The sequence below is a fragment of the Hemibagrus wyckioides genome, linkage group LG19 (genome assembly GCF_019097595.1).
Source record: "Hemibagrus wyckioides isolate EC202008001 linkage group LG19, SWU_Hwy_1.0, whole genome shotgun sequence".
NCBI classification, from domain to species: domain Eukaryota; kingdom Metazoa; phylum Chordata; class Actinopteri; order Siluriformes; family Bagridae; genus Hemibagrus; species Hemibagrus wyckioides.
Window position 1 is genome coordinate 13,818,427 of NC_080728.1, and position 23,058 is coordinate 13,841,484.

At 37.6% G+C, this 23,058-nt stretch overlaps 1 protein-coding gene across 2 annotated transcripts in view; it reads right to left on the reverse strand.

Moving 5' to 3' along the window:
• Nucleotides 1-1,892: 1,892 nt before the first annotated feature.
• The window catches only part of btbd11a (BTB (POZ) domain containing 11a), a 214,870-nt gene continuing 193,704 nt past the window's right edge, over nucleotides 1,893-23,058 (reverse strand). For both annotated transcript variants that reach the window (XM_058416565.1, XM_058416566.1), the window contains 9 exons: nucleotides 19,533-19,668; nucleotides 14,893-15,119; nucleotides 14,505-14,683; nucleotides 9,824-9,929; nucleotides 7,589-7,691; nucleotides 7,422-7,503; nucleotides 7,261-7,329; nucleotides 6,715-6,828; nucleotides 1,893-5,026 (listed from right to left, as the gene is read on the reverse strand). In XM_058416565.1, coding sequence (XP_058272548.1) covers nucleotides 4,805-5,026; nucleotides 6,715-6,828; nucleotides 7,261-7,329; nucleotides 7,422-7,503; nucleotides 7,589-7,691; nucleotides 9,824-9,929; nucleotides 14,505-14,683; nucleotides 14,893-15,119; nucleotides 19,533-19,668 — 1,238 coding nt within the window. In that variant the 3' untranslated portion in view covers nucleotides 1,893-4,804. The remainder of the gene's footprint in view (nucleotides 5,027-6,714; nucleotides 6,829-7,260; nucleotides 7,330-7,421; nucleotides 7,504-7,588; nucleotides 7,692-9,823; nucleotides 9,930-14,504; nucleotides 14,684-14,892; nucleotides 15,120-19,532; nucleotides 19,669-23,058) is intronic.

The following is a 23,058-nucleotide window of genomic DNA, read 5'->3' on the forward strand; positions in this document are numbered from 1 at the left end:
ATTATGAGAGGTCAATAATAAATGTTAAATAAAAAAATTCACAAACTCTTTAGCAAGTCTTACAGACCTCTGGTGGTCCCAGTTCTTGTCTTGATTTGTTGTAGGTTATGAAACCACATTAAAGTATAAAAACATATACTAGGTGTTGATTAATAACAGTATATTAGCTTATAATTTCTTTGTTCTTCAATATAATCCAGTGCTGTTGAAACGTTCCTCATTTTGTGCCATTGTGTAACAAATAAAAAGAAAAAAGAAAAAAACGGAATAAAAAAAATCTATACAAAACATTTTCATGGCCTTGGTATGCTGGCACGCTTCTCTAAGAATTTGTGTATTGCCCTGTCTCTGAGAAATAGACTGTTTTTCCCCTTGATTTTCTCCAGTGTTCACACAATGCAGTGCAGTTGCAGTGAATATTTCACCACCCCTTTAGACGTTTACAAAGAGGGTGACAAAAAGGTAATAAGTTCTGCCAATTCCAAACGCTATTCATTGTGGTGTGTGTGTGTGTGTGTATTGTAAGTTGTCAAGGCAATGGACTAAATGCTAAGTCAGCCATTAAAATAAGACAAACTCTTGTAAATACAATACTTCTCCTTCTGCTCCACCTCCTCCTCCTCCTCTTCTTCTTCTTCTTCTTCTTCTTCTTCTTGTTCTACTTTTTCTCTATTTCCAAATTCACCATAAATGAAATCGGCTCACAGAGACAGATGAAGGCTGTCAATATGAAGTGATGACTAATGCAATACAGAGGAAGCAAAAGCACAGCAACAACAGCAAGAAGACTAACAAACCCAAAATAGAATGTTACTAAGAATGTGGAAGTTGTAGCTCAGTGGTTAGGATGCTGGACTACTGTGTGGAAGGTTATGAGTTTAAATCCCAGGGTCACTGCTGTGCCCTTGAGTAGAAAAAGTTTCGCTGCTCTAGATGAAGGGATTTCAGAGTGGGAATTCTGGGAAAAGGAGTTTCTAGAAATAGGGGCATGTGTTACAGTATGATATAAGCTTTTGTATTTTTTGTACTGCTGACAAGATCGAGTGTTTGTGAATGTTTGTTCAATTTTTTTTTTTTAGACCCAACAGTGTAGTGATTGGGGATGTTGTAGCTTAGTGGTTAAGGTGTTGGACTACTGATCGGAAGGTTGTTTGTTTGTTTGAATCCCAGGTCCACCAAACTGCCCCTGCTGGGCCCCTGAGCAAGGCCCTTATCCCTCAATTGTATAAAATGTACATCGCTCTGGATGTACATGTGAACGTAGTTATTGCATCATGCAGCTACTGTGCACTTGTGCCAATTTTTACTGGAGACATGGATTACTGGGGCACTAGGAAAAGGGTGTAGCTACACTGTATTGTACATAACTACATGGTAGTTATGTACAATAATATATACAATAATACTAATTATTGGATCCTCTATTGAGAAATACCTGGTCAATCATACAGTAGGTTGAAATGACAGTATTCTATGTTGTCTGTAGGTAAGCAGTGATATTTGATAGAGGGTAGTCCTGTATTTGTATACTAAACTAAACGCAAAGCTTTAGGCATGAAGGTTTACAAAGACTAAAGGTTGATAAAGAGATTACCCACAATACAAAGTCCATTACAGTACATTATGTCGGGTTTTATCCCCACATATTGGGGATGTGGTTAAGGTGTTGGACTAGTAATCAGAAGGTAGTGTGTTTGAATCCTAGGTCCATTGAAATGTCACCTGAGCAAGGCACTTCACCGGGAGTTTTATTAAAAAATGAGATCAATTGTAAGTTGCTCTGGGAAAAGGGAGTCCGTCAAATGCTGTAAATGTAAATCTGCCCCTGAATTTTCTATTTCATCCAAAACAAACAAACAAACAAACAAAAACCACGACAGTGTAGAGCATGGTTAAATTATGATCATTTTATTGGCTGTACACAAACGCATGTCATTGAACAATTGCACTGTAGCAGAAGTGACATTCTTTTTTTTCTTTTTTTTTTCCAATGATAAAGTCAACCACATCCCTTTTATATTTACACTAAGTTTTAATAGATATATTTCTATATACGTATCCTTTGTACAATGTACAATTTTGCAATCAGGTGAAATAAGGATAGCAAACTAAGTCCCTCAGATTCAGTCAAAGCATGCAAGTTTTGTGTAATAGAGACATCAAAGAAAACCACGGCGCCGAGCCGCGACGTCTGTAAGCATGTCTTAATAGCAGCCAAAGCAGATAAAAGTCAAAGCCAAGACACAATGAGCAAGTTGGTATTTTGTCTGAAGAAGTTTGTTTTAAGGATCCACTAACAACCACAATGGCCTCTAGTTTTTTAACTGGTCCGCAGCGAATATGTAATTCGTGTAGTACTGAACTACAGGACTATTCCACTAATTAATAAAGACCTAAAAAGACAACCGTTCCCAATGTCCATCGTAGGCAACAACGACAAAGACCATATCTTTCTCAAGAGTTGATTATATGTGCGATATTGCTTTCACAACTTCAGTTCTAGCAGGAGCAACGAACGAAAAGCCATCAAGAATTATAAAAAAGTTAAAACACGGACCCCTCGAACATGTCCGTTTGTAAATTCCTTGCACGTCCATGGTTTTGCTGTAGTTGAAACCTGTTGCGAGACATTTTGGCACACGTACATGAGAAAAACACTTGACATTTGACTGAAAATTGAGGATGTCGGAGAGGAAAAAAAAAAAAAAAAATCTATGATTGTCTTAGCTACAACGAAACAGCTGAAAGGAGAGTAACAATATGACATATATTGTAAGAAAATAAAGCTACTATGATTTCAAATAAAATAATCTTCACAGTTTAGAATTATTTGCATCACGATATCATCCCTTTGTTAGCTACATATGAATAAACTCTTTTTAACTCTCGTAAATCTCTTATTACACATCGGGAACAGGAAGATTAACCAACCTTCTCATCCGTTTAAACATTCCGGTTTGTCATGTACAGCTCCTGATACGTAAAATGTTAACTACAAAACATTCAATCCATCGTTTAATCTCTCTCCATGTACTTTTCCTGAATGTTGCATACCATCTCTCGATATTTTATGTGCTCGATGTATATAATACATAATATACTGGGATTACTGGGTTGCCGTTACGGGTGGAAAATGATAACAAAGACTATGAAAATGGACAAACAGACCGTCGTCTTAAATTTCTTCGAATGCTAGCAGTAACTTCAGATGTTCTTTGGATGAAGTGCCTTATTATTTCTCCTATACATTAGTTACTTTGGGTTCATTATGTGGAAACACACACATACACACACACACACACACACACACACACACGCACACACTCATACATACATGCTGGTATTACAGTCCTAGGACAGTTTAACACTGACACCAAAGGACACACAAATTTAAAATGAACAAAAAAACAAAACCAAACCAAACCAAACAAAACAAAAAAAAAACACAAGACATGCATTTTGGCAATGACAAAATCGCACAATTAAAAGAGCAACACTTGAGCTTGGCATCACATATAACCAAAGCAGAGGTGCAGACGTGGGTTTGCAGTATGTACACTTCGTAGGGTCGTAGTGGTACTGACCAGTGTGTTGGCATCTTCCTGTAAATGTTTTGTTTTTTTTGTTTCGTTTCGTTTTTCCATTGTCGTCTCTTGCCCAGCAGCGATCCCACACACTTTGCGTCCACAGTTTGGAATTTAAGAAGAGTCGTCCTTTAATGACATACTGATGGAGTTCAACAATAGTTTTTTTTTTGTTTTGTTTTTTATTCCCTTTAGGTTTTTTTTTAATATAAAATGTAAAGACTGCAAAGGGCCCATGCAGTTTATTGAAACAGAATATTGATATTACACAACCTCAAGGCAAGGATGAGCTGCTCAGTTTTCAGTGTACTAAGCACAGTGGTGGTTTCATAGGTCATTAAAACTGGGCAGAAAGGAACTGGGACACGGAGCACAGGACTTCCTACAGCGAGGACGATGTGTTACCTAGGAGAACACAATTAGCAAGGGCAGTATGACAGACTGCTTTCTAACTAGAGACCAGGTCTATCGTTAAATAAGATTAGACGGCGAATGAAAAATCTTGCTGTACGAAAATTCTTTAATCTGTTCTCTTCTCACTTTTACTACGCAGTTTGCAAACTAATTTGTGGAGGAATCCACTGTTCCAGACTAATCCTTATTTACTGCTACAAATAATGTAAACTCAAACAAAAGTCATAGCATAAATAAATAGCATCTATATCATTTGGCACATTGATATCAAAGGTGTACCGTAATTAGATATAGCAGATTCAGTAATTAGAGCATTTTTGCTTTTTCTTTGTCTTGAATGTCAATGATGAAAGAAAAGAAACGTAATATTTTCTCATCTGATCCTGGACGAATGATCAGGGAAAGATAATGTGATGGAAAAAAAAGCAGTGACTAAACCCCAAGTTCATGGTTCTTCCCTTATTGACTATTTGCAGTGTCTACAAGAGCTTAAGCAGAGTGAAGATGACATCTTTAGTAGTAAAACGTCTGTTTGTTTGTTTTTGCCAGCGATTACATGTCAGAATGCTGGTTTGCAAGTGTTTGCATGACACATACAGTAATGTATCCCATGAAATGACACATTTGCCTCTGCAGTTTAAAAAAAAAATCAGATCTCAGATCGCAACCTCTTGGTACAGGTCAGCGGATGTCATAACTGCTCACAAACATTCATCCTAGAAATCGGCCGAAAGACACCAAAAGGAGCCTGTGATGAATCCAAAAGTTGCACAGCAGGCCAAAATGGGTGTAAGCTCGCACTGGGATCAGACGACGGAGCCCTTGGAAGATGACAGATGGATGGAGTGGATGCGAGTGGCCAGGGTTTGTTCCAGATCATTGAGCACGTCGTAGGCAGGGCCCGGGCCGGGGCTCTCGGCAGGTACCTCATATAGGAGTTGCTTAAAGTTCTCCAGCTCAATCAGGAGCACCATGTTCTTCAGAAAGTAGCCTTCGATGAAAGTTGACAGCTCTGTGGCCCCCAGGAACTGATGAGAACACAATTTGCATGAGAAGAGTTGCATTCTTTGAGGTATTCATAGTTCTAAAAAGGGCTTTTTTGCAGCACATTAAACCCTGGGTTATCATCCTTCTAAACTTTTAACACCAGGTAGAGGTGTTCCTATCATTACTTTATTTAGCAGGGTGAATAGCACTTTTGTGGTGCTAAACATGTACAATGTGAAACGAAGCAGAGTTACAACGTTACAGCGTGGTCAGAAACTGGAGGATTTTTGGCATCATTTTTTCTCAGTGATGAGAAAATTCAAGACAAGCTATTTCTTAAAGAGTCACATTTATCTAATCCCGTTTGCTGACGCGGCAAATATGCAAATAAAAAGGTTAACCCAGGGTTTAGGATTGTACGCGTCAGATTATGCATGCATACTCAGGATTAAATGTTAGCCCTGGGGTAAAGTATGAGCAGTGTGAGACATCAGACGAAATAACCCAGGATTCTTTTTATCCATGGTTGACTCAGACTTAACTATTTTAAGTGTGAAAAGAAAAAAGAAAAAGACTAAATGTGAAAGATGTCTAGCTGAAAGTGATTTCTCACACACAGAATGTTTGCAGTTGTTTAGTCAGTTTGTAATCAGAAGGCAGTTGTGAAATACAAATGTTTACCTTTTTCAGTTTTGGAGATAAATGTAAGAACGTTACTTGCGGGTGAGATTCAGAAGTCTGAGAGCACTATGCTTCTGGCTGGTATTCTTTTTCAATTTAACAGAAAAATGTTCATTAGAAATTATTACATATTATCTGCAACAATTTGATCGAAAAGTAGTAGAAATGTTTACACAAACTTCAGAATTCCTTAGCATTTGTGATCTCCCCATTTTGCTTTACTGAAACTGTGTACTCGAGCTGGCATGGGAGCTTCAAGTTTGTGTAAAGTCTGATAATCCATTTTAAATCATCTAAAAAAGTGTGTCGTCTATGCATGTGCTTCAATAGGAGAGTTTAAGCTTGAGGAAAACTGTGTCTTTTGTACATAGTGGTTGTACGTGGTCAGTATTACATGTGTTTACATTGAAACAGTGACCTAGAAATAGTGTGACATCTTGAATACTGAAAAGCGTTCTGTTATTTCAGTAAGACAGAGTTTTACTGTGGTCTCAGACACCTGGACCTCACTGTATGTACAAAAAAATAGATATCCACATTTCAGTCTGAAAAGTCTTTTCACAACCACATATAATAGAAAATATCTTAACTAGAAATTTCTTCATGTGAAGGTTTTTCCAAGGCTACTGCACATTTCAGTACAGAGTGTCCCAAAAAATCTCTAAACATCAGGGAACTTAACAACTTTCAGCAAAAGCAAAATGTCTTTCATACTTCTCTACTCCATATATAATATAGAAAAGAAGAAGAACAAACTGAAATCATTCTCATGGCTGGAACAGGAAGCTGTCACCAGGGTGATGGACTTTAACAGGAAGAGCATTCAAAGTGCAATTACATGCATAGCACCATCACGGGTTCATCATATGTGTGTGAGAGAGAGACAACTCCACTCGAATGTTATAAAAAAAAAAAAAGTTCCATTTTCCCATTTTGTAAGGAGACTTTTGGTACACTGTGTACGAGCAGCGATGCTCGGTGGTTGACGTTTTGAGCTAGTGATTCATGACAGGACTGTGAAAGATTTTGAAATATGCTTTCTTCTCACCTTGGCATGTTTGTAAATGTCCACACACGTTTCTATGGTGATGTTCTTGGAGCAGATGATCTCACAGTGTCGCTGGAGGGCCTCAAGCTGGAAGAACTTGGCTGCAGACAGGAGCTGCAAAACAGGCAGAGAGAAAAGGCTTTTATGAGTATCGTGAAATATTTCAGGATACAGGCTCATGGAAAGCGATCAGACAGTAAAAGCGATTATTAGGGAAAGTTTCTAGAAATAACAATGTGGGGACAATTACAGGAATGGCTCTGAAACGTGCGCTGAATCTGACTGATGGAGACAATTAGGTAAAGTACATCTCGCCCCCTATTACGGTTAGAGTTATATATCCAGGATGCCTAAAAATTGATTATTTTGATGACAAATAAAGATGATTCAGTGGCTTGGCTAGTATTATTTTCAGCTCTATCCTCTCTTATGGCTCATTCTATAAGATCTACTGAATAAAGGAGACATATGAGAGGCAGATGATGGATGAGGAGATGAATAATATGTAAAGTGAAAAAGAGAGAATGAGAAACACTTCTGTAATACCTCCATGACTTCAGTGTTTCTGATGTGCAGTGACTCAGTGCCACCACAATACAGGTACTGCATCACCAGCTGCAACACACAGAACATTTAGTGTCTGTGAGACACCAGGGCCAGGTACCAGTCCAATGTTTTAATGCATGTGAGCGCAAAAGCATTCCAACCTGAAAAATGTTGTACTTGACGTGACTGATTTCAATGCATGTGTTCTCTGCAGCCGGCCGGTTAGAGAGGAGAGACTTAAACCTACACGGTGGAAAAAGCAAAAACAGGTTTTTAATAATTATAATTCAGATATACATCAATTTACTACATTTATTTAGTCCCTTACCTCGCTGATGCTGTGAAAAGCAGCACCTTGTGAGCATAAAAAGGTTTTCCCTCCACCAGAAACGTCACATCTGACATCTCTTTATTGTTCAGGAAATGTGGATCTGAGGAAGCAACATGTGTATGAGATTTAATCTCATTTAAACAAAGCCTTTTTTTTATGGTCAGTGAGCACCGAGACCATTACAGAAAAGGACCGTTTGCTATACCCATGACCTGTAATTTCTCATGTGCCACCTAGATGGCGGTAGAGTTCCTCTAAACATAAAAAAATTCTTGCAGTTCACCTTAGGATTCCTCCCCCGCACTATCTGATGGTAAAACTACTGTGTTTTGCAACATTGTCCATTTCTGTGCTCCAAGGCAACGTGAATGGCTTGCTTAAATGCACAGCTCCAGAATTTACCCCCTAACCCCCAATCCCTCTGACCAAAATAAATAAATAATCAAAGAAAAAAACAAAAAAACACCACAAATATAAGATCCCTAGAAATTCCGAAATTTTATTAGTCTTTTCCACTTCCTTTCTTGTTTCATTGGCAGATAAAAAAAATTCCCTTAGTTATTCATCAAGATTGGGTAGACTGCAGAACAAAGAACTAAAATGAGACGAAAGTGTGGTGACCTTCAGAAATCAAAAAAACGGCTATTTAATATAATATATAGCTATATGTCTGAAAATACCCACTGCAAAAAATGGAGAAGTTTAAAACAACTAGAGCTGTTATGAATCTGCCTGAAAAGAGGATTGAAGCAGATTCTGAGGAGAATGTTGAGAGGCAATAGTTTTTTCCAAGGATTGCAGCTGGAGATTTCTGGTGTTTTCTTTTAGGTCACTGATTCTCCAAATCTACAATTAGATGCCACCTCCATGCCAGCACAATGTTTTGAAGGCATGCCACAAGAAAAGGCCTGTTGTTTTCCAAACCTAAGCACAGATCCAAACCTCAGATGAGACAAAAATAGCTTTGTAGCAGCAGGCATTGGACGGTTATACGGAAAAGAACCAGATCACCACTGGTCATTTTGCAGGACTGTATCTAAATCACTGGGATCTAATTAATTAGTACTCTAATCAAGTACTAAATGTAAGCGTGGCAAGACTTGTGACATGGGCTGATGTTTACATATTTATAATAGATTTACTTCAATACATTGAAATGTTTTAGTGTGAGATTAGTATTATTAACAATATTGTCATTTTCTGTGGAAGCGCGGATGTTCAGCATGATATCCTTAATTAGGGCAAAGTCATAAATGCAAGGTAAATGAATAGGCAGGATTCAAAAGCAAAAGGAAATATGAGAACACAAAGTGCAGAAATACTGTATATGATAACAATCAACAGGACAAATTTTGTGTTCAAGACCTCTCAGGAAGTCGTGATTACGAGTATTAAAGTGTCTAAGCCACTTTAAAAACTACATTGAGCTTTACATTGAACTCTACTTCTAGAAAATGAAAAACAAAGACTGTCCATTGTGTGGGTCTGCTTTTTCATGTTTTTAATCAATTTATGAAGCTACTTTTAACTTTACTGTTACATATTATATTATAATTTGTATGATGTTATCATATTTTGTGCTCGTAGCATGTCAGTGTGTTTTATTGCAAATACATAAATGCATGGTTGAATTTCAGTAGCATGCTGCATATACTGAACACATAACTGAAATCAGCTACTGAGACGAGTAAACGTTCAAATTTAGCGTTAACTGAGACCGCTGCATCCATTGAGTCCATCTTGTTTTCTTTCTAACTTATAAAGTCTGAGCTTAAAAGAATAGTTTCCCCTTCTTGTAATTCCTCATTTTTTGTGGTAGTGCTCATATGCATTCAACTACAATCTTTTTGTCATGACTTGAACGCACCAAAAGATACAACAGGTTACACCTTGAGACACAAAACAGATGACCACAATGAGTAACAGAGCAGGACAAAACCAAAAGCAAATCTAAACAGAAGCACGTGGTGAACATGGAACAAAACACATGATTTATATGAGCAGTGCTGGGATCCGTGATTTGTGATATTTTTTATAAAAACTTCCAAAATCAAAATAATGCTGGAGCTGCCTATTTTTAAAAATCTCTATCCAATAATACAAAGTGACTGACACCTGCGTGTGGGTGCAATACTCATATTTATGTAAAGCACAGGCAAGTGCAATCGAAGGCAGATGAAGCAAAACTACATTCGAGCGAGTTTTTAAGTAGGTCAGCACTACGTTACTTACCCAGTCGTGAGGTTTGCTTCTTTTTGATCTCTGTCAGCTTGGGGATTGGAAATGGCCCGTAGCACTGGGTGAAGATTACAGCTAGCTGCTGGCTGATGACTTCGTTCTGTTTATTACAGGCATGCACACACAGGGAGAGTCACCAAAAAGGTACAATATCAAACCAACACAAGCTGCTGTGAAAAACTTCAGAAACAGGTACTTTCAAGAGACTGAAAAAAAAATGTACTGAGCTAGATTCAGCATTCAGTTCGGAGAGGCAGTGGATTAAATCAGTAGTAAAGACTATGGGCTGCTGATGTAAGGGGATCAAGTTGCTATCCTGCCACCTTTGGGCTCTTGAGCCATCCCTCAGCCGCTTAGTTGTGTCCTGTCTAAAATCACAAGTCACGAGTGAATAAATGCGTCAGCCAAATGAGTAAAATGCAAATGCGAGGAGTTGCAGTTCATTCATGATGGTTATGTCAGAAATACAAGATAATGGCTTGGAGATTCCACTCGGATGCAGAAACGAGTCGTTTCTATAGAAACGCACGCAAAACCTTAAACATCTTTCAGACAGAATGCTGAGCTATACCACTTACTGCCTGGGAAGAGTGCAAAATAAATGAGTAATTGTACTTCATTGCTATTATTTTGTATTTTTCTGGGGTATTTATACTTCACCTGAGTCCCCTTGACACTGAATAATTATATTCCTTTATATAGACTATAATTATGTACAATATTAAATGCATTACAATATAATATTTCAACATTAAAACTGTATTTTTCCCCTTAGATTTTTATTTTTTAATGAATGTCTTAAATTAAGCATGTAATTAAGTTTATGAGTGTAGAAAAAATATTAATAATCATTTGATTTTAAAATTCATTGACCTTCTCACTCAACACAATATATTTAGCCCTGTAGCTAACTGTGTACATTTGTATATGGATATGGGAATGAGCGTTCAGGCCTTCTTCCTCAGGAGAAGTGTTTCAATATGCTGCATGTTAGGGCTGTGTCTCAATCAGCTCCCTAGTTCAGTCACAGGTCAGGGAGACAGCTCTCGCTCTCTCTCTCTCTCTCTCTCTCTCTCTCTCTCTCTCTCAGTCAGTCAGTCATGGAAGGCATGAACTCTATGTAATTTTGGAAAAAGCATGCTAAGGTCATTAATTTTGCTAATGTTTACAACTAGTTTAGCTTGATATTTTTGCTTAACTAGCATCGACCCAGTACTGTAGCTAATAATGATTGGGCTAGTCAAATTGTAGTCTAATTGTAGCTAATGGTAATGGTACTAGTTATTTATAGGATATTTTACTTCTCGTTAATTTAATAGTAAACTACACAGCATTAGCCAAGCATATAGCTTGTTAAGTGTCTGAGATAGAGACTGAAGGTGACTCTGGATAACAGCATCCTCCAAAGTACAGTACAGTACTTCATTTTTTTATTTAGAAAAATTCTGACACATTATCTGTTCACTTCAGTCTGATTTCTCATTACTTTTTCTACCCTTGCTATATAGCAGTTACTAGGTTCAGGGCCACTAGGTTAACATTACCTACTCAACATTACACTACACTGCTAGGACACTCATGTCTCACTAACAATTCACTGCCTGTAATCACCTTGCACTTCTGCTTCACCCTGTTCATTCTGTTACATCTTCTCTAATTATAAAAGTTTAGAACTGTAAATTCATTGCTTACTGTTGTACATGCAATGTACATAATGCACACATATCGCACACAGACATATAGTATAATAAATATGTATTTTTACACATATTGTGCTGTATATACAACTAGCACATATTTATTTATTCACATACTACCTGCCATAGCCATATTTATTTATTGTCCATATATTTACAAATTCATCTGCACTTATTTATTTGCATAATTGCTAATATTTGCACTTTTGTTAGATACTAAATGACACCTGTACTATACAATGACAGTTAAGTTCTATCTATCTATCTATCTATCTATCTATCTATCTATCTATCTATCTATCTATCTATCTATCTATCTATCTATCTATCTATCTATCTATCTATCTATCTATCTATCTATCTATCTATCTATCTAGTTCAAGTAGCCACTGTTGGGCCATTGAACAAGGTCCCCAACCCCCCCTGCTCCAAGGGCACTGCTTCATGACTGACCCTGCACTCTGACCCCAACCCTTTGAGGATGGGAAATGCAAAGAAAGAATTTCACTGTCTCCTATCTATCTATCTATCTATCTATCTATCTATCTATCTATCTATCTATCTATCTATCTATCTATCTATCTATCTATCTATCTATCTATCTATCTATCTATCTATCTATCTATCTAAAAAACAGCAGTGAACCTTTCATACACAGACTAATAGAGTTCTATCCTCATTACACTCCTGTCTGCTTTTTCATGTTTGTTTGTAACGTGATTTCATGTGGGAGCTTCCATAACAGTCCAACTCATAATTATGATTTCAATAAAAGTATAAATGCAAGCTGAAAGCATATAATTACAGTAATACTGATATGTTGTGCACTACTAACTACTACTACTAACTTTTTTTGCACATTGATCCACATACAAATACATACAAATGTATTTTTTTTTCTTGCACAATATTGACTCTGGTCTAACTTCAGTGCCATTGTCTGTATGTCACCCTGAAATTGACCTTTTAGAGAAAAAGAATGGACAGCCATTTAAGGGAAATATTAAATATAAAAATGTGACACTATAAAATAACTGCGTGAATCATCCCCAATCAATGATGCTGCAGCCATTGTGTTTTTCTCTTATCTTTAAAACACAATGTGAGACGAACACAAAAAAACAAAACGGTAAGATTGAGCATACAAACACGGTGTGCTTCATATGGAGAAATTACTGTGCAGAGAATGTGGGCTTTCTTCATTTAGCTGCTTCTTAATTATTATTAGAATCTGATCTGTCATCATGGTGCTATTTTTTAACCTGGCAACCAATTACTGTGGGAGGATTTCCAGATTTCTGAGACAAATTAGCATAAATAGCATACAAATGTAATTATCATGCTTATGACTATTCATGAATATCCCCCTAAATATATTTCCAATATGTTAGTGAATGGGACAGGTGACAAGCTTTCCTTTTCATAAGTTACACAAATGATTTGATGGAATTGACCCTTATATCACCCCTAAGACCTTTCCTTATGATAAATGTGTTTAATTTGTGTTTCTTGATGGTAAATAAGTGGCCAATGAGGTGATTGACAGTTTGTACATGGCAGCAGAATCTCATGAATGTGCAGAGATAGCTCTGTAGCAGAGACATGATCGTTATTAAAAATCGTCAGCGTTATTGTTATTGTTAAGAAAGAGGAAAAAGAACACTTAAGTATGTGCTGTTATTGGAAAACAATGCAGTAATGCACCAAACACCAAGGACCCTATATTCCTTCTTGCTTATCCTATTTGTTGAAATATTTTTAACATTGTGTATTTCTGCTGCACCATACTGCAAGTGATAGCAAGCATGTATTTCACTCATAGAAAATAAAAAATCCATCCAAACAACGGACTCTCCTCGCTGTGGAGGTCAGGGACGCCAACACAGAGAATGAAGAGCAGATTCTTCCCATGGGCCACACACACAGGACTAGAGCTTAGAATTGGTTTTGGATTTTTCTACACAATAAAGACGAATACCTCTGCCTGATTTTATTGCATTCTTGCACTAGAACATTTTTACTCCACAAATTTTTCACTTTACTCACAGTGGTCATACTCTTCTGCCACCAATCCTCATTCATATATTTCCTTTGTTTGTACAGATCATTTTATTTCACCACATGTCACAGGGTGTATTGTTTGTGTATATGACGAATAATATTTGAATATTCAGTTGAATGAAGTATTTCTGCTTTATTAGACTGCAATTTTCTCTCTGCCGATTTTTTTGGGCAGGGTTTTTGAAATACTAATGCGATTTCTAGTCACCTCAGGACGGCTCGACTGCTTAAGTTATTTGTTAAAAGTAATTAAAATAAAAATCACTGTTACTCCCACTGGTCTTCATTCAATTGCAAAATCCATTATGCCTAGACTGATACATTAAAAAAAATGTTTTTCGTAATGACTTTGTCGATATTCTTGTTTAGGAAAAGGCATTTGAGAAGGCTAAAGCATCTCTAGCTGTTTTTAACTGCCTTTGAATGCTTGAATCATACAAATGTGTTCCTGACCATGTTGCTGCTGAGTTGCTCAGAGGTGTAAACCGCCTACAGGTCATTACGATAATGTAAACCGGGTCCTAGAAAAATAACAAGCCCTCATCAGAAAACGCAAGTCACTAGTGTCACGAGTGTGTATTCCTTTCCCTGACTACCAACAAGACATATCTTTTGAAGTTAAGCTGCTGTCTTAACTGTCTCATGTGGTAGCTTAGTGGTTAAGGTGTTAGTATACTGATTGGAAGGTTGTTAAATTGAATCTCAGGTCCAGCAAACTGCCCTGTCTGCAGGCCCCTGAGCAAGACCCCTAATTGCTCAGTTGAGAGATAAAATGAGATAAAAATGTAAGTTGCTTTGGATAAAGGCATCTGCCAAATGTGAGAGTTTTTAAAATGAACACTTCACAGCAAATGCTGCACTGACTTGTAGTGACATATATCGTGTGAAATGATGTACTCTGAGGAGTAAGTGTGAACCTTGCTGGCTCGCAGGATCTGGAACATAAGCGGTAGGCCATGTGTGATGAGTTCTTCGGTGTACTCGTCCTCCTGGATGCAGCTAAAGTCTTTAAGCAGCCCCTGGATCAGCGGCCGTCGCTGCTGCAGAAAGCACGTCTTCAGAGACTCCAGCCACGTGTGTAGAGTCCACGGCACACCTACACACACGACCAACGTCTGTCACTCCGAGGCATCTACGCAGCTCAGAAATCAGTGGCACCCTTAGAATTAGTTAACTCTGCCTGCTACTGTCAGTACGAACCCATGCAGTGGTGGGAAATGAGGCAGTGGAGGCATGCGATAACCAAAATAAATAAGTACTAACAGGCTGCAGATGTGATGGCAGTCGTGCAGTGTGGTTACTAACCCAAGCTGCGGATGTCTATGGTAATGTCCACATGGCCGTGTTCGGCGCTGTGGTACATGGCCTCTCGGAGGGCCCTCAGTTTCGCCTTGCCTGTGCGAAGTGTGCCCTCCGAGTGGCTTGTTCGTTTCTCCCCGCCAGCCTCCGAGCCCTCAGCCAGGATCTCCTCAAGAGACATCATGTCGCCTTTCTCCTTCTCCGACTGGGACAGAAGCTTCCGGAAAACGTTCCTGCGCACACACACAAACACAAACACACATACACATACTTATTTAGCCTTTTCAAAACTCCTATTCACTCACACAGGAGTAAATGTACAGTAATGAAAGCCACATTATGCCAAAATGCAATTACTGGGATAGGGGAAATTATTAATGTACTAACATTAACTTCTAAGAACATTTGGTTAATGCGATGCCATGACAGTGATGCACCATTACTCGTACCCATTCATAATATTTCATATCCCCACATGTTTTGCTTTAGCTATCCAACTCGAAATGATGAACACATAGCTGACACTATGTTTTTACCAACAGAAAGATGAGCTGGAGTTTAAAAACTGTAAAATATAACATGCATTTTCAAAAGACGTCGAGCCCATTAATATTTATGACTCATTTATCAAGAAATGAAAATAATCTTTTGCACATTTTACCGCCGTCTGCTCTGGGGCATGATTATAACTCAGTAAAAGTACATTCTGACTCTGAAAATGTCTGGTTTGATTCACGCAAAGCAACAAATCAACATAAGTCTCGTTGTCTCTAATGTCTCAGGGGCTTGTCGCACAATGAAGCTGGTTTCTTAAACTTGGCTCAGGCTACAATATTGTTCAAACTCAAATGGGTCTGAGTGACTGCCTGCAGATTGCAATGAAAAAGCCGGATGTCTAATGCACTTGATTCTTGGTTAGAATTGTTACGGTGAATTTCAATAAGCCTTCATTATGCAGTGCTGAGCCTGGGTGTGAGTGTAAGAGTGGGTGTCCACATTCACGCAATTCCTACGCATTGGGGAAAGAAGCTTCTCTAGATGTATTTTATTCAGCTCTGATAAAAGATTGTTTATTAAAAAAAATGTTTATTTTTAACTTGTCTGGCCATCAGGTTAATTTATTTCTCCCAAGTCAAACTGACCTGAGGATAATATTTGATCAGACTAATAATATCTGATATATAATATTTAATATTTCTGGAATAATATTCCAGAAAGCTAAAAAAAAAAACAGAACTCAAAACAGAGTTCTTTAAGAAACATGTCATTAGAATACTCATCAATTTGCAGGAAGGTGTAATTTCTATTAACGATGAAGAATGTTCGAATAAGAAAACACTGAATAATGTTTTTAAAACATTTTTAATAAAAGAAAAATATTTTTTAACTTAAAAATCGGTGGTCTTGGCTTATTTTCTTTGAGGAACATGAACAAGAAAAAAACATTAACACACACCCTACACCTCTCTATACATCCCCTATAAGTTCCTCAGGATATTTTTCCTTTTTTGTGGATGTCAGTGGTGTTTTAAACCCCCAGATACACTATATTGCCAAAAGTATTCGCTCACCCATCCAAATAATCAGAATCAGGTGTTCCAATCACTTCCATGGCCACAGGTGTATAAAATCAAGCACCTAGGCATGCAGACTGTTTTTACAAACATTTGTGAAAGAATGGGTCGCTCTCAGGAGCTCAGTGAATTCCAGCGTGGAACTGTGATAGGATGCCACCTGTGCAACAAATCCAGTCGTGAAATTTCCTCGCTCCTAAATATTCCAGTCAACTGTCAGCTGTATTATAAGAACATGGAAGTGTTTGGGAACGACAGCAACTCAGCCACGAAGTGGTAGGCCACGTAAACTGACGGAGCGGGGTCAGCGGATGCTGAGGCGCATAGTGCAAAGAGGTCGCCAACTTTCTGCAGAGTCAATCGCTACAGACCTCCAAACTTCATGTGGCCTTCAGATTAGCTCAAGAACAGTGCGCAGAGAGCTTCACGGAATGGGTTTCCATGGCCGAGCAGCTGCATCCAAGCCATACATCACCAAGTGCAATGCAAAGCGTCAGATGCAGTGGTGTAAAGAACGCCGCCACTGGACTCTAGAGCAGTGGAGACGCGTTCTCTGGAGTGACGAATCGCGCTTCTCCATCTGACAATCTGATGGACGAGTCTGGGTTTGGCGGTTGCCAGGAGAACGGTACTTGTCTGACTGCATTGTGCCAAGTGTAAAGTTTGGTGGAGGGGGGATTATGGTGTGGGGTTGTTTTTCAGGAGCTGGGCTTGGCCTCTTAGTTCCAGTGAAAGGAACTCTGAATGCTTCAGCATACCAAGACATTTTGGACAATTCCATGCTCCCAACTTTGTGGGAACAGTTTGGAGCTGGCCCCTTCCTCTTCCAACATGACTGTGCACCAGTGCACAAAGCAAGGTCCATAAAGACATGGATGACAGAGTCTGGTGTGGATGAACTTGACTGGCCTGCACAGAGTCCTGACCTCAACCCGATAGAACACCTTTGGGATGAATTAGAGCGGAGACTGAGAGCCAGGCCTTCTCATCCAACATCAGTGTGTGACCTCACAAATGCGCTTCTGGAAGAACGGTCAAACATTCCCGTAAACACACTCCTAAACCTTGTGGACAGCCTTCCCAGAAGAGTTGAAGCTGTTATAGCTGCAAAGGGTGGACCAACGTCATACTGAACCCTATGGATTAGGAATGGGATGTCACTTAAGTTCATATGCGAGTCAAGGCAGGTGAGCGAATACTTTTGGCAATATAGTGTATGTCAAAATAGGGTCAAATACCCCCAAAAGGAGCAAAAAAAAAAAAATTAAAATCAGGGATGCACAAGCGTTTATTACATTTAAACACATTAACCTGTTCATTGTGTGTGTTTTTTTATTATAAGGGAATTTTTCTGAGCTTTTTGGAATGTAACAAACCCCAAAACTGAAGAAAATTTGATCAAATATTATTAATCTGATTAAATATAATCGTCAGGTCAATTTGACTTGATAGTAGTAAATAAGTGAAGAAAACAAGTCTCTAACAGTTCAAGCATTGCCAGGACTGCATATCAACAAGGGATACTAAAACACCTTCTACATTCTTCTACCTTTTCTTACTTCAGCAGGTACATTTGTAACACACACACACACACACACATACTGTAAGAGTTTCTTCATGTGCTGTATAGACAGACATGAACATATGAATTATGTTTAGTTTTTCATTACTCTAGTATATTATTCTAGTTTATCTGCTGTAGACATGAATGCACACAAACACACACACACACACACACACACACACACAAACACACACAGGTCATGTTTTTGTTTTTTTTAATTTACTGATATTTTAAAAATGTGTCAAGGGTGCATTAATGAAGAGGGGGAATAAAACAATGCAAATTTGATTGTGTGTGTTTTGTATTTGATCTTTATAGCTGGTGTTTGCTTTGTGATAACTGATACTACTTTCAATACAACAAAATTAAGACTAAAGAGTAAAAGTTGTAAAAGTTGGACTAGTCATGAGACACACTTGGACGCTATTCATGGATTATGCTGATAAATGGATTATGTTGTGTGAGTGTGTGTGTGTGTGTGTGTGTATCCACACTGAAATGATGTAATTTTTTTGCATTGGTGTTTTAAATACTCCGGGTACTCCGGTTTCCTCCAACAGTCCAAAAACATGTACATCAGGTTGATTGGTAATTCTAAATTGCCCATAGTAGTGAGTGTGAGTGAGTGTGGTTGTCTGTCTATATGTGGCCCTGTGATGGACTGGCGACCTGTCCAGGGTGTACCCCTGCCTTTCGCCTAATGTGTGCTGGGATAGGCTCCAGCAGACCCCCGTGACCCTAATTAGGAATAAAGCGGGTATAGATAATGGATGGATGGATGGATGGATGGTGTTTTAAACCCCCAGTTATGTTTAGAGTCAAGCTGACAAGGTCCCAAAAAGGGAGCAAAAAGACATTCTTTGTTTGTTAATAAAATAAAACTTCCCTGCAAAATCATGAGTATTCTTGCAAATGCTGCTTAAAGGATTCTATTTTGACTCACTTATAGTCCCAGTTACATAGTAGATTTTGACAGCGAGCCCAGTGAACTTTCCTAACCTTTCCAGAATATGAAAAAACCCAAACTATCATTAGATATCTGTTGTTGTCTATTGCCTACTATAAACAACAGCTTCCCGATTTGGAAAGAACATTGGTGTAGTTAATCGATATAGATATGATATGAATAGTTAGGGGCAGTGGTAGCTCAAGTGGTTAAGGATCTGGGTTTAAGGGCGGGGTTCAAGCCCCAGCACTGCCAAGGTACAACTGCTGGGTATTTGAGCAAGGCCCTTAACCGTCTCAGCTCCAGGGGTGCTGCATCATATCTACCCCTGTGCTCTGACTCCAACTTCCTGCTGGGATATGCAGAAAAAAGAATTCCACTGTGCTGTAATGTATGTGTGGCGATAATAAAGGCTTCTTCTAACAAATCTGGCCAAATGCCTGAAATGTTCTAACAGTTATGGCACCAGACAGATATAGAGGCATATAGTGGCATTGAGAACACCCATAATTCATCATGTTGCCCTTGTGGAATATACATATGTGTTGTGTTTGTGTCTTACCTGTGCCCGTGTGCTGCAGCAAGGCTGTAGGAGTTCATATCCCCTAAAGGAGCTGAAGTAATGCCATTGCGGTACGTGGTTCCAATTAAGGGGTCTGCTCCCCTCTCCAACAGCAGATTGACCAACTCAAAATTACCTGAAACATTGAAAAGAAGAAGTACATATATTTTATTCAACTATTTATAACAATCTCCCAAATTATTACTCATACTGAAGTTCAATATAATCAGAACTGTTTGTCTTTATAGTACACAAATGTAAAAGAGGAATGATTTCTAATCCCATGATGTGTAATGATTTATAATCCCATAATTTATAATGAATTATAATCCCATAATTTGTAATGATTTATAATCCCATGATTTGTAATGATTTCTAATCCCATAATTTGTAATGAATTATAATCCCATAATTTGTAAGTATTTATAATCCCATGATGTGTAATGAATTATAATCCCATAATTTGTAATGATTTCTAATCCCATAATCTGTAAGTATTTATAATTCCATGATTTGTAATGATTTATAATCCCATAATTTGTAAGTATTTATAATCCCATGATGTAAAATGATTTATAATCCCATAATTTGTAAGTATTTATAATCCCATGATGTGTAATGATTTATAATCTCATGATTTGTAATGATTTATAATCCCATGATGTGTAATGATTTATAATCCCATAATTTGTAATGAATTATAATCCCATGATTTGTAATGATTTATAATCCCATGATTTGTAATGATTTATAATCCCATAATTTGTAATGAATTATAATCCCTTAATTTGTAAGTATTTATAATCCCATGATGTAAAATGATTTATAATCCCATAATTTGTAATGATTTATATTCCCATAATTTGTAATGAATTATAATCCCATAATTTGTAATGATTTCTAATCCCATAATTTGTAATGATTTCTAATCCCATAATTTGTAATGATTTCTAATCCCATAATCTGTAAGTATTTATAATTCCATGATTTGTAATGATTTATAATCCCATAATTTGTAAGTATTTATAATCCCATGATGTAAAATGATTTATAATCCCATAATTTGTAATGATTTCTAATCCCATAATTTGTAATGATTTCTAATCCCATAATTTGTAATGATTTCTAATCCCATAATTTGTAATGATTTCTAATCCCATAATTTGTAATGATTTATAATCCCATAATTTGTAATGATTTCTAATCCCATAATCTGTAAGTATTTATAATTCCATGATTTGTAATGATTTATAATCCCATAATTTGTAAGTATTTATAATCCCATAATTTGTAAGTATTTATAATCCCATGATGTAAAATGATTTATAATCCCATAATTTGTAAGTATTTATAATACCATGATGTGTAATGATTTATAATACCATGATGTATAATGATTTATAATCCCATGATTTGTAATGATTAATAATCCCATGATTTGTAATGATTAATAATCCCATGATGTATAATGATTTATAATCACATAATTTGTAATGAATTATAATCCCATAATTTGTAATGATTTATAATCCCCAGAAGTGTCTGATTCTTCTCACGGTTTCTTTTTTGTCTCATCTTTTCAAAATGAACATCCAAATTTCTGGAAATCTGCTTTCTGTTCTTTTGTTTCCAGCTCTACTATCGAGCATATACATCAATCAGGGTTGTTTAAAGCGTGTTTTGAAATTTCCTCGTAGTATTTTCCCTGCTGTCAACACACCTGATTAAACTCATGTTCTAATTAACAAACCAACATAAAATGGGTTACACCTGTGTTTCTCAATCACCCTGCAGTAACGCTACAAAGAAAACCTTCTCACTTCAACACAACCATTTTAGCAAGTGCTTGTTAATGAGCCGAAGTGTCGCCTTCTGCGTATGAGAGTAGGGGATCTACTAAAGTATGCAGAAATGGGTTATTTGAGGACCGAGATTGGAAGACATTGTGCTGAACGATTACACTGGAAACAAGTTATTTATGATCTGCTTGACTGTGTTTGATGGATTATGTTTGAGATAAAAGCTGTTCTTTCGCCCGAGGCTTTTTCGGGCTAAATACACCTGAACAAAAAACGAGCCAATTAAAATGAGAATAATGAGTAACATGGAAATGTGCTGCATCTGCATTAGAAGCACTAAAAGTAATTAGGCTTTCCTCTGAAAGATGAGTTGTGTAGATTCTGCTGAGAAATAAGTACAGGTAATGCGAGTCCAGTTTCCCAAAAGCTCATCTTAAATCATCTTGAGATCATCTTAAAAATAAGAAAGAGAGAGAGAGAGAGAGAGAGAGAGAGAGAGAGAGGCAGGCAGAGACAGAGAAAGGCAGACAGAGAGTTAGACAGAGAGAGAGAGGCAGAGACAGACAGGTAAGCAGAGAGAGTGACAAAGCAAGAGACAGACAGACAGAGAGTGAGACAGCAAGAGAGACAAAAAGAAACAGAGAGACTGACAGATAGCGAGAGAGAGAGAGAGAGAGAGAGAGAGAGAGAGAGAGAGAAGGACAGACAGTGAGATAGCAAGACAGAGAGAACCGATCCATTTAGAACTTATCTCTGTGTGATCACTCTTTCTAAAAAAGTAGTGATGAACCAATAAAAAATATAAATATAAATACATTTCACATTAGTTTGGCAGTCTAATAAAAAAAAAGATAATCATTCTCATGGCATGACAGATAAATGCTAGGTATATGTCAGCAAATGTGTATTGTAGTTAGGGAACTAATGGAAGTAATTATAGGAATAATAAGTAGTTGTTAAAATCAGTAAATCAGTGTAGCTCTCCTGTCCTAAATACATTACTTGTAACACATAAATAAACAGACTTGACTTAAAGGAGAAGTTCACTTCCAAAAATCTACTAATAATTTACCCACCCCCTTGTCATCCAAGATGTTCATGTCTTTCTTTCTTCAGTCGTAAAGTAATTATGTTTTTTGAGGAAAACATTTCAGGATTTTTCTCCATATAGTGGACTGTAATGGTGCCCTCGAGCTTGAACTTCCAAAATGCAGTTTAAAAGCAGCTTCAGAGAGCTCTAAACCATCCCAGCCCAGGAAGAAGGGTCATATCTAGCCAAACCATCGGTCATTTTCTTAGAAAAATAAAAAATTGTATACTTTTTAACCGCAAAAGTCTCGTCTAGCGCTAGCTTTGTGATGTGCGTCCGTGACGTTACGTACAACGTAATCACGTCGAAAAACAGAATTACAGACCCAGTGTTTACTATTGTGGAGAAGGAGGAACGCTCCGAAGTTGTTGCGTGTGGAATGACACAAAGTTATATGTACCTTTTTGTTAGAAAAGTGCGTTTGACTTCTTTGCACTTCCTTGGTCTTTGCATGTTCACTTTGTAAACACTGGGTCTGTAGTTCCGCCTACGTCACGTGTGACCTTTTGACGTGATTACGTAGTACGTAGCATCTGGATCTGGATGCACATCCCAGAGCTAGTGTTAGACAAGCTTTTGTAGTTAAAGCGTCCATGATGCTACGTGGTCACGCGTGACATAGGCGGAACTACAGACC